General features: G+C 37.7%; 1 protein-coding gene across 1 annotated transcript in view; it reads right to left on the bottom strand.

Moving 5' to 3' along the window:
* Positions 1-13,410, bottom strand: part of IGSF10 (immunoglobulin superfamily member 10) — a 48,294-nt gene that overhangs the window by 18,724 nt on the left and 16,160 nt on the right. Inside the window, exon 3 of the mRNA XM_046002168.1 lies at positions 3,866-4,256. Within this exon, the coding sequence (XP_045858124.1) occupies positions 3,866-4,256 (391 nt within the window). The remainder of the gene's footprint in view (positions 1-3,865; positions 4,257-13,410) is intronic.

Raw genomic sequence — 13,410 nt, 5'->3', positions numbered from 1 at the left:
GAAACATATAATATCTATAGTGTTTTGTATCATATAAGACATTATTAATGTAGATACTGAAACAATTTCTTATAAGCACATGATATAAATTTACAGTATCAATAAATACAGTTCAGTAAGTGTATTTCCCTTATGATTTTCTCAGAAACATTTTCTCTAGCTTTATTTTAAGAATACAATATAAAATACATATAAAAATGTAAAATATGAGTTGATTGGCCATATACGTTATCAGTAAGGCTTTCAGTCAACATGAGACAATTGGTGGTTAAGTTTTGGGGGATTCAAGTTATACATAGATTTTCAACTGTGTTGGTGATCAACTGTATTCAAATACAGATGGGGTGAGTGGAAGAGCACCAGGCTTTCTGGAAGGAGTGAGTGCTGAGCAGAGTTTGCCGGTTGTCTGGGAGCCCATCCCACAGTAAAGGAAAGGAAGTGCTCCAGGCAGGAAGGCCACAAGGATGAGATAGGAAAACAGTGAAGAGTGTGTCTGGGAGGGCAGACAGTGCTGAGGATTGGAAAGGAAGGAAACGAGGCTAGGCTAAGCTAGGGGCTTCTAGGCTGAGGAGCTCAGACTTTGTTCTGCAGGCTGAGATCAGAAAATTTTTTATGTAGAGGACCAGATAGTAAAGATTTTGGGTTTGTGGACTATGGGTTTCTGACATAACAACTGGACTATACCACGGTAGCAACAAAGCATCCACAGAACTAGGCATGACTGTTTTCCAATAAAACTCTATTTACAAAAGCCTTGTTGAGGGGCATCTGCGTGGCTCAGTGGGTTAAGCCTCTGCCTTCAGCTCAGGTCATGATCTCAGGATGATCTCAGGGTCCTGGGATCGAGCCCCACACGGGCTCTCTGCTCAGTGGGGAACCTGCTTCACCCTCTCTCTCTGCCTGCCTTTCTGCCTACTTGTGATCTCTCTCTCTCTCTCTCTCTCTTAAATAAATAAATAATCTTTAGAAAAAAAAAGCCTTGTAGAAGGTTGTAATTGGCCAATTCTTCAACTTTTTTAAATCCCAATTTTATTCTTGGACTTTAAAAAAAAATCCTTTGTATATAAAATAAATAGGTATCTTAAAATCATGGCATATTCTACTTAAAATGTTAGCTGCTAACAATATACAGTAGCCTGATTTTATTACCAGAACATATAATTAGCAAAATGGCAGGTAGCTTTGATACCTTGTAGGAACTGAATACACAATCATTTTCTCTCTGGTGTGTGTAGTTCTTTCCCGGTGGACATCGCCCCCCCTACCCTCCCCCACCCCCTACTGCTACGTTTCTCAGATAAACTTTCCTCCTGTGCTCACCATTCTCCGCCCCCGTACTCCAGCTAACAACCACATGAAAACCCGTATTTCTTCTAATTCCTCATTCTCCTTTATCTCTACCTGGCATTTGAAAGTGTTGACAAAACCCCACTCAATCCTTTTGGGGTCTGAAGCTACATGCAGGTGTGGCTCAGTCTGTCCTCCTAGTTCAATCTGTCATTCTTCACACACCTTCTCAAGCACTTCGTCCTTGGGCTCTTGTTTCTCCCCACTCCTGTCCCTCCCGTCTGCTGCTCATAAACTGACCATCCCCCCAAAGCATCTCTGTGTTCCAAGCTTTCACTGTAAGATCTCTTTTACCACTAGGATTAAGTACAATCATCATAGCTAGGCGTTCAGGTCTCACCACGGTGGATTTCCGAACACGCTGAACCTATGCCAGGCAAATTGGGTTCTTCTTTACCCTCTTCCTGCAGCTTGTTCTGTCTTCATGTACAAAGCAGTTTCTCTACCCCAAATGCATTTTAAAGAAAGGTTTTGACTTTTGAATTTCTGCTTTTCTATGTTCTAGCTGTGTGACCTGGGTAGGTCGCAATGAAAATAATGATAATGCTTCACACTTACTGAGAGCTTGCTTTGAGCCCTACGTTGTGCTAAGCAACTTGTATGTAATATACTTTCCAATGATTATTATCCCTATGTTACAGGTGAGAAAATTGAAGCATAAAGGGTCTAAATGAGTAGTCTAAATTTAGTAGTAGTCTAAATTTCCTCGGCCTCAGTTCCTTCACCTGTAAATGCAGGATTATTGTGAGGATTAAATGGAAAACATCTAGCACAATATCAACCCCAAACTCAGTACACGTTAACTCCCTGCTAGCTCTTATATTCCTTCTTCTCCCTTTGATGTATCTTTTATGCCCCAGTCCAATTTCCCTCCTTTTTAATCAAGGCAAAAATAAATTTTTGCTGACTCCAAGTTCTTATGGAACTAAATCTTCAATATAAGAATTTCGATGTTGTTCATTTATAGCCTTATTGTCTTTTTTTAAAGATTTTATTTATTTATTTGACAGAGAGAGAGAGCACAGGTAGGCAAAGTGGCAGGCAGAGGGAGAGGGAGAAGCAGGCTCTCCGCCGAGCAGGGGACCCAATATGGGGCTCCATCCCAGGACCCTGGGATTATGACCTGAGCTGAAGGCAGCCGCTTAACCAGCTGAACCGCCCAGGTGTCCCGAGACTTATTGTCTTTTTATGTGTTTAGCATATTTGCCTAAAATATTTGCTCTTGGAGAGCTAAGGTGGTGTCTATTGCCCTAAAGTAATTCTCAGTGTTCAGTTAATGTTCTCTGATTGGCTTTTTAACTAATTAACTGACTACACACATATAAATAAGATGGCAGCAACTTCAAAACTTTTCCACTTTTCCCAAGCTTTTGGCCTTGACCCCGTCTTAGGACCCCCCCACCAAGTCACCTCTCTTGGATCTTCATAGGGGTGAAAAAGCCATTTGATAATAGCTTCCTTTGTCTTTTGTACCAGACCCAGCAATTCCCCTGCCTTGATGCCCATCTACTTCTCTTTCTCGTAAGGAAAATCCTTCCACCTATGTCTGGATCTCTTGCCCTCCAGTCTTCTCAGGGGACCGGTTCAACGGATGATCTGCCCCTTTGAACTGTTGTCACCTTCTCTGTCTTAATCTCTTCTCACCTTGAACATGCTCAAGTCTTTCTCACGCTTGAAGAATCCTGTGTGATTACACATTTCCATCTGGCTGCACCCTCCCTGCATCCCTTACCTCAGGCCAAACTTCTCCAAGAGTGGACTGCTCCCTGCTTTCCATCTCTCTCTCCCCCTGTCACTCTTTCCAAAGTGTGGAAAGTCAATATTTTCCCCTTTGATGCCAAAATCAATGTTCCTTTCAGTCATTTTCTTAAAGACTTCATTATTTAATCAGAGTTCAACAGTTAATAGAGCATTTAGTTGTTTGTTGATTTCTGTCCTCCCTCTGCTGCAAGAATGTAAGCTCTGTTATGGGGCTATTTTGTTCATTTTTAGATCCCTGTGTTGTGATCTCTTGTTCATAGTAGGTTTATAATAACTACTTGTTGACTGAATAGATCTTGCCTTCTTCATGACAAATTTTACTTTCCCCATCAAAGCACATTTCACAATCTGATTATCTGTTTGCTTATCTGTAACATACTAGAGGCATGGTTAGAGAAGAGACAGTGCTCTTGACAGTTCTATCACCAAGCACAAGATCTTGACTAGAACTCCAAAAAAAATGTGTATTGACTGAATGACTGAAAGGAAGATAAGAAAAAGGAAGGGATTTTATGGCTCGTGGTAAGTAAAGAAGAGTAACACTCCTTTTTCCTAATTTTGCCAGAAGTGATGACTGGATAATTGACCTGAAACCACACACAAATAATTCATTAAAGAGAATTCATTACCACTAAGTTATTATTTAGTGTCCATTTTCTCTCCAACTAAATTACCTTGGTCTCCCCACTTACTGGTAAAAACCTCCAGGCAGGTTTCCTCTACTTAGGACAAAGAAATAAATAGCATACATATATACCTGGTTTTTCCTGTATCCAGTCAGACAACCATTTTAAATGGCAATCACAAGTCCATGGGTTCCCATGAAGATAAAGGCTTTCCAAATCAGGCATATTGGAAATCATCTCTTGAGGGAGGGAGCTCAGGAAGTTATCAGACAAGTATAGGTACTTAATAAAAGATGTTTTAAATAGCTGTAGGTATTTCAAAGAGACAAATGTATCTGGATGGAGCTTAGTGAGCTGATTTCCTTCCAAGTGCACCAGTCGGAGAAATGTGAGTCCATAAAAAACCTCTGGGTTTATAAACTCAATATTGTTGTGGTCCATATGCAACCGTGTCAAGCTCCTGAGGCCATAAAAAGTATCTTTCTGAAGTTTTCGAATTTTGTTATAGCTCATTTTTAATACCTAAGAATAAACAAACAAAAAACATTTAGTTTGTCCAAGGAATTTTCACAAAAGGGAAAAATGTGTCAGTAATAAAACATGTTAGAATTAATACAAAACAACATGTGTATCTATTTGAATCCTAATTCAGATAAATTTGCCAATGAAATATGAGAATATCAGGGAAATTAGAATACTCATGATAATATTAAGGAGTTATTGCTAAAGTGTATAGATTAATTTTGTGGTTTATTTTTTAAAGATTCCTTAACTTTGAGACATATATGAAGTACCTGTAGATAAAACATTAAGATATCTTATTTCTTTCAAAACAATGCAATGAAATAAAACAAGTACTGAGTAATAGTACAAGTGAAACAATCTGATATGTCTTGGTAACTACTGAACCTGGATGATGATATTTTGGGATTTTATTATACTATTCTTCTTACTTTTGTATGTGATTTAAAAATTTTATAATAAGTTTTTAAAAATTATTTTGATATTTCAAGTAAATTTAACGTTTCTTAAACATGGATTTTTCATAAGAAAGCAATATATTGAATTTATCTGTCACATTTATAACAGTGTTATTGAGATATAATTCACAGGCCATAAAATCCACCTCTTTAAGGTATACATTAAGTGGTTTTTAGTACATTAACAGTGGTGAAACCATCTCCACTAAATTTAGAGAGTTTTCAGCACCCCCAAATCAAAACTGCTGCCATTGGCAGTCATTCCCCACCTTCTGCCTAGCTGTAGAAAACCACAAATTTATTTTATTTCTGTGGATTTGCATCTTCTGGACAGTTCACATAAATGGAGTCATACAGTATATGGTCTTCTAGTCTTCTGTGTCTTGCTTTTTTTTTTTTTTTTAATTTGCCTAATCTTTTCAATACCCATCCCTGTTGTAGAATTATTAGCCCTTCATTCCTTTTTATTGCAGAACAGTATTCCATGTGGACATATGACATGTTTTGCTTATCCACTTATCAGTGGTGGACATTTGGGGTGTTTTCCATTTCTTGGTTCTTACGAGGAATAGGATTTTGAATTAAAATACTTCTTGAATATTTTGATAGCATGAGGGTATTCTCCAGTTTCTTCTCCACTTATTAGTTGAACATATACCCTCTCCCAAAATGAAAAGAGAAAGAAATGTTAGTAAAAACAATGATTCTTTTTTTTAATATTTTATTTATTTGACAGAAATCACACTAGGCAGAGAGGCAGGCAGAGAGAGAGGAAGGGAAGCAGGCTCCCCGCTGAGCAGAGAGCCCGATGTGAGGCTCGATCCCAGGACCCTGGGATCATGACCCGAGCCGAAGGCAGAGGCTTTAACCCACAGAGCCACCCAGGCTCCCCATGGTTTCTTTCTTTAAAGGTTCTATTTATTTATTTAGTTAGGAGAGAGAGAGTGTGAGCACATGCCGAGGGAGAAGCAGGCTCCCTGCTGAGCAGGGAGTACAATGTGGGGCTCCATCCTGGGATCCTGGGATCATGACCCAAGCTAAAGGCAGATGCTTAATGACTGAGCCACCCAGTTGCCCCACAATGATTTCTTTTACATTTTTTTTCCCTGATTTGACCTAAGATATCTCCTTTGTTGAAGAATGCTTTTCTGGAATGCCAAGTTCCCTAATAAGCAAAGGGAAACTGACAACACAGAAAAGCTTGGACGTAAATATTACCTGGGAGTACAATCCCAAACTCAGTGTTCTCCATATTTGTTGAAAACAGGATGATGAGAATACGTATCTTTGGGGATTTCATGAAGACCTTGTTTCATCTAATTCTCTGAAGATATATATTCCAAACAATGTCTGATTAAGCCATACTAAAGGAATCACATGCCCAGACTGAATCTTTTTGCATTATAGGAAGCTGGTGTGATGTCAGAATGCTCTATGAACACTTGCATTTTATCTTTTATAAAGATATTGCTGACATTTTATTACACTGTATCTATTTTTTTTTTAAGATTTTATTCATTTATTCGGCAGAGAGAGATCACAAGTAGGCAGAGAGGCAGGCAGAGAGAGAGAGAGGGAAGCAGGCTCCCTGCTGAGCAGAGAGCCTGATGTGGGGCTCGATCCCAGGACCCTGAGATCGTGACCTGAGCCGAAGGCAGCGGCTTAACCCACCGAGCCACCCAGGCGCCCCACACTGTATCTATTTTATGAGGAGCTTTGTACTAGAAATCAGATGTGTTTTGGGAGTCAAGATGGTAGAAGAAGAAGATTCTGAGCTTACCTCCTTCCATGGACAAACCAGAAGTACAACTATTTATAAAACAACCATCTCTGAGAACAAATTAAAGACTGCAAGAAATGATTTTACACAATTAGGGATATAAAGGAAAAGCCATATCATGATGGGTAAGAAGGGCAAAAATGTGGTTTAGCTAGGAATTCACAGTCTCAGTGTGATGACCCTTAAGGGGTAAGGGGTTTTATCATAGTCATGGAGGCCCTCCTTGAGGAACCAGGGGCTCAAAGCCCCACATTGGATTGGACTCTTGAGTCCAGGGGTCCTGAACTGGGAAGACATAATGTCTGACTTAGAAAACCAGTGAGGCTTATGTCTGGGAAGGCAATAAGAAACTGAGACTCTCCTCTTAAAAAGTGTGCCTGTAATCTCCCATGTTCCAGTGTCAGGGCAGAGACAGCAGTTTGACCGATGCCTAGGTTACACATAAAGGAGATTAATTTTAAGCATGTGCCAGAGGGGCAGGGACATGGTGTAACATTCTTTGGGAACAGAAGTGAAGGTAGGTAGCGTTTCTTTTTACTCCCATTCTATGTCACTGGCCCAGTTCAGGTGGGAACAATTTCTCCCCGAGTAACCCTCCCCATAGTGAACCCCATTCACGAGAGTGCCCGCAGCAGTCACAACCAGGCCTCATGGCCAGCCACCCACCAGTGCATACAAACCACAACAGGACAGTGCACACGGTCCACACCAGGGATACCCCCGGGGCACCTCAGTTGGATGTATCACAGGGGTTTGTGCTACTGGACCCCACAGGACACCTACATAAAGCCACTCCTTCAAGACTGGGTAATATAACTGATCTACCTAACACACAAACACTGAGGGACAAAATGAAGCTACAGAGGAATATGTTCTAAATGAAATAATCAACCTGAAAAATAATTCAGAATAATGACCATAAAGATGCTCACCAAACTCAGAAGACCGAATCAACACATTGAGAACCTCAATTATGAAATAGAAATATAAAAAGGAACCAATCAGGGCTGAAGAATAACTGAAATAAAAAATATACTAGAGGTAACTGAGTGCAGATTAGAAAATACAGAGGAATGAATCAATGATATGGAGGACAGCAGTGGAAATCACTCTATCAGAACAGCAAAAAGAAAAAAAAAAAGACTAAATAGAGTTTAAGGGATCTCTGGGACAACATCAGACATACTATTTCCACTGTAGGACTCCTGGAAGGAAGAGAGAGAGAAAAAGGCACAGAAAACCCATTTGAAGTAGTAATGGCTAAAAACTCCCTAACCTAATGAATGAAACAGACATCTATGTCCAGGAGTCACAGAGTTGTAAAGAAGATGAGCCCAAAGGGACCCACACCAAGACATATTATAATCAAAGTATCAACAGTTAAAGAGAGAATCTTAAAAGGACTGGAAGACAACAAGTTAGATATAAGGAAATCCCCATATGACTATCACAACTGATTTTTCAGCTGGAACTTTACAGGTGAGAAGGGAATGACAGGATATATTCAAAGTGTTGAAAAGATTAAAAAAAAAAAATCACAAGATTTCTCTTCCAAGCAAGATTATCACTCAGAAATTGAAGAGAGATAAGGAGTTTCCCAGGCAAGTAAAAGCTAAAGGACTTCAACAACAAACTAGCCTTACAAGAAAAGTTAAAGGAACTAATTTAAGTGGGAAAGAAAAATCCATAAGTAGAAAAGATAAAATTATAAAAGAAATTATCTCGCTAATAAAAGTAAACCTATAATAAAGGTATGGATCAACCACCTACGTATCTAGTATGAAATTTACAAAAGTAGTAAAATCTTCTAGACTTACAATTATTACTCAGTGGATTCACAAAATAATAAGATACAAAATAGGACCTCAAAACATGAAACATTGTGGGGAGTGGTGGTAAAATGTAGTGCTTTTAGAACACCCTTGAACTTAAATGATCTTCAACTTAAAATAGACTGCTACATAGAGTTTTATGTCATATATGAATCTCATAGTAGCCATAAACCAAATACCTATATAGTTTTGCAAAAAATTAAAAGGGACACAAACATAACATTACAAAAAGTCACCAAATTACAAGGGAAGAGATTAAGAAAAACAGAACTATAAAACAACAAAATGATAACTACTTATGAATATTTTTATTAAAGCCTAATATAGAATGTTTTATTAGTTTAAGGTGTATAACATTGATTCAGCAATTTCATACATTACTCAATGCTGACATGATGTGTAGTCACCATACAGTGTTATTATGATATTATGGACCATAATTTGCTATGCTATAATTTTTATCTCCATGGCTTACTTATTTTATAACTGGAAGTTTGTACCACTTAATCTTTTTTTATCCATTTCCCCCATCTCCGTATACCCATTTCCTCTGGCAACTACCAGTTCTCTGTATTTAAGAGTCCATTTTTTTTCTTAATTTGTTTTGTTTAGATATTACATATAAGTGAAATTGTACAGTGTTATTTGCTTTTTAGATTTTATTTATTTATTTGACAGAGAGAGACACAGCGAAAGAGGGAACACAAGCAGGGGGAGTGGGAGAGGGAGAAGCAGGCTCCCGCTGAGCAGGAAGCCCAATACAAGGCTTGATCCCAGGACCCTGGGATCATGACCTGAGCTGAAGGCAGACACTTAACGACTGAACCACCCAGGCACCTGTATTTGTCTTTTTCTGATTTGTTTCATTTAGTACAGGGCCTTCTCAGTCCATCTGTGTTATTGCAAATGGCAAGATCTCATTCCTATTCCTATTTTTATGGTTGAATAATACTCCATTGTATTTATACATATCACATCTTTATTCATTCATCTGTCAGTAGGCACCTGAGCTGTTTCCCTATCTTGGCTAATTTTAAATAATGCTGCAGTAAACATAGGGGTATGTATATCTTTTTGAATTAGCATTTTTGGGGCACCTGGGTGGCTCAGTCTATTAAGTGTCAGCCTTCACCTCAGGTCATGATCAAGAAATAGATTACTGGTAATGAAACCGAATCAGTAATAAAAAATTTTTTTCAACAAGAAAAAGCATAGGACAAGATGGCATCATAAGTGCATTCTCTACCACACATTTAAAGAGTTAATACCTATTTTTCTCAAACTTTTCCAAAAAAATAGAAATTTTAGAGGAGATTCTTTGAATGGAAAGGACGGACCATAAATAGGAGTAAGAAAAATAGGAAAGGAAAAAAACTTTACAAACACATTTAAACATAATTAAAGTAGTAAATTAGTTACTTATAAAGGCAGTATGGAGATTAAAGCACATAAAAAAGCAATAAAATAAAGTATATCTATAAAAATCAGTTGAAGGAATCATAAAAGGATGTAAAGTCTGATACCACATACCTAAAATATAGGGAAATAAAAATTTTGAAACTAGAAGTTTAACAGCACTAAACAACCATTAACATAATATAGACTGTTATATGCTTAAGATGCTACATACAAACTTAGTGGTAACCACAAATAAAAAATCATTAATAGATACACACACAAAAAAAAGGAAAAAGGAATCCAAGCACATCACTAAGGAAATCCATCAAACTGCAGTGACCTGCTAAAACTCAGAAAACAAGTAACAAAATGGCAATTAGAACATACCAGTTAATAATTATTTTGAATGTAAATGGACTAAATGCTCTCATCAGAAGACAGGGTGACAGGATGGATTAAAAAAAAAGCAGCACCATATGCTGCCTACAGAGACTTATTTCAGACTTAAACACCTGCAGATTGAAAATGAAGGGATGGGAAAATCTTTATCATGAAAATGGAAAAGAAAATAAAGTGAAGGTGGCAATACTTATATAGATAAAATAGACTAAGACAAAAACTAACGAGAGTTACTTGTTAGTTACTAAAAAGATACTATGTAATCATAAAAAAAATCCAGGAAGAAAATTCAATAATGCTAAATATTTATGCACCCAATATTGGAGCAATCAAATTCATAAAGCAGCTAATAACAAACATAAAGGAAGTAATCAATAGTAATACAATCATTGTAGGGGACTTTAGGAGTCCCTTTACATCAATGGATAGATGATCCCAAGAGAAAATCAACAAAGGAACAGTGGCTTTGAATGACACATTGGGAGCACCTGGGTGGCTCAGTGGGTTAAGCCGCTGCCTTCAGCTCGGGTCATGATCTCAGGGTCCTGGGATCGAGTCCCATATGGGGCGCTCTGCTCAGCGGAGAGCCTGCTTCCCTTCCTCTCTCTCTGCCTGCCTCTCTTGTGACTTCTCTCTGTCAAATAAATAAATAAATCTTAAAAAAAAAAAACTGAAGTAATACTATGCATCTTTTCTAACTACAACACTATGAAACTAGAAATCAACTGCCAGGAAAAAGTCTGGAAAGAACACAAATTCACGGAGTTTAAAGAACGTGCTACTCAACAAAGAATGGGTCAACCCAGTATGGTACTGGCACAAAAACAGACACATAGATCAATGGAACAGAATACAGAACCCAGAAATAGACCCTCAACTCTATGGTCAACTAATCTTCGACAAAGCAGGAAAGAATGTCCAATGGAAAAAAAGACAGTCTCTTCAACAAATGGTGTTGGGAAAATTGGACAGCCACATGCAGAAAAATGAAACTGGACCATTTCCTTATACCACACATGAAAATAGACTCAAAATGGATGAAGGGCCTCAATGTGAGAAAGGAATCCATCAAAATCCTTGAGGAGAACATAGGCAGCAACCTCTTTGACCACAGCCACAGCAAATTCTTCCCATGAACATTGTCAAAGGCAAGGGAAGCAGGGGCAAAAATGAACTATCGGGACTTCCTCAAGATCAAAAGCTTATTCACAGCAAAGGAAACCGTCAACAAAACCATAAGACAACTGACGGAAGAAGATATTTGCAAATGACATATCAGATAAAGGGCTAGTAAAGAACTTACCAAACTCAACACCCAAAGAACAAATAATCCAATCAAGAAATGGGCAGAGGACATGAACAGACATTTCTGCAGAAACGACACCCAGATGGCCAACAGACACATGAAAAAGTGCTCCACATCACTCGGCATCAAGGAAATACAAATCAAAACCTCAATGAGATACCACCTCACACCAGTCAGAATGGCTAAAATTAACAAGTCAGGAAATGACAGATGCTGGCAAGGATGTGGAGAAAGGGGAACCCTGCAACCCTGTTGGTGGGAATGCAAGCTGGTGTAGCCACTCTGGGAAACAGCATGGAGGTTGCTCAAAAAGTTGAAAATACAGCTACACTACGACCCAGCAATTGTACTACTGGGTATTTACCCTAAAGATACAAATGTAGAGATCATAAGGGGTATGTGCACCCAAATGTTTATAGCAGCAATGTCCACAATAGCCAAACTATGGAAAGAACCTAGATGTCCATCAATAGATGAATGAATAAAGAAGAGGTGGTATATATATACAATGGAATATTATGCAGCCATCAAAAGAAATGAAATCTTGCCATTTGCTATGACATGGATGGAACTAGATGGTATTATGCTTAGCAAAATAAGTCAATCAGAGAAAGACAATTATCGTATGATCTCCCTGATATGAGGAAGTTGAGAGGCAACGTGGGGGGTTTGGGGGTAGGAAAAGAATAAATGAAACAAGATCAGGAGGGAGATAAACCATAAGAGACTCTTAATCTCAAAAAAACAAAACAAAACAAAACAAAAAACAAAAAAACTGAGGGTTGCCGGGGAAGGGGGGAGAGAGGTAGGGAGCGGGTGGTTGGGTTATGGACATTGGGGAGGGTATGTGCTATGGTGAAGGCTGTGAAGTATGTAAACCTGGTGATTCACAGACCCGTACTCCTGGGGCTAATAATACATTATATGTTAATAAAAAGATAAAAAATTAAAAAAAAAAGAATGGGTCAACCAAGAAATCAAAGAGAAATAAAAAAAATACATGGACACAAATGAAAATGAAATACAATAGCCCAAAATCTTTGGGATGAAGCAAAAACTGTTCCAAGAGAAAAAAATTATAGCAATACAGGCCTACCTCAAGAAACAAGAAAAATGTTAAATAATCTAACATTACAACTAAAGGAGCTAGTAAAAGAAGAACTAAACCCCGAATCAATAGAAGAAAGGAAGGAAATAATAAAGATTAGAGCAGAAATAAATGAAATAGAAACTTAAAAACAAACAAAAAACCCCATTAACTAGAACAGATAAATGAAACCAGGAGCCACTTCTTTGAAAGATCGACAAAATTAATAAAGCTTTAGATGGACTGAAAAAAAGGGAGGGATTCAAATAAAATCAGAAATGAAAGAGGAGAAACGCTACCATAGAAATATAAAAGATTGAGTATGAAATTTGTTTTTACCAACAAATTGGACAACCTAGAAAAAAATGGAGGATTCCTAGAAACATTTAACTTCTCAATACTCCTAGAAAGAGAAAATTGGAAAAGACTGATTAATCTGTTTTATTGCCATTAGCAATGAAATTGAATTAATTATCAAAAAAATATGAATGAATTGAGTTCTAGGACCAGATGGCTTCACAGTTTAACTTTACCAAAAACATAAAGAGGAGTTAATACCTATTCTGCTCAAACTATTCCAAAAAATAGAAGAGAAAGGAAAGTTTCCAAATTCATTCTATGAGGGCTTATCCCAAAACCAGATAGATACACTACAAAAAAATAGAACTATAAGCCAATACTTTAACGAACATAGATGCAAAAATCCTCAGCAAATTATTGGCAAACTGAATCTAACAATACAGTTTAAGAAAAAATTAGTCATGATCAAGTGAGATTTATTCCTGGGATGCAAGTCTAGTTCAATATTTGCTAGTCAAGCAACCTGATACATGACATCAATAAGAGAAAGGAGAAAAACTATATGATTATTTCAATAGATATAGAAAAAGTATT

The sequence above is a fragment of the Meles meles genome, chromosome 4, assembly GCF_922984935.1.
Source record: "Meles meles chromosome 4, mMelMel3.1 paternal haplotype, whole genome shotgun sequence".
NCBI classification, from domain to species: Eukaryota; Metazoa; Chordata; class Mammalia; order Carnivora; family Mustelidae; genus Meles; species Meles meles.
Note: the sequence above shows the minus strand (reverse complement) of the source record. Positions and strands in the feature narration are given on the sequence as shown.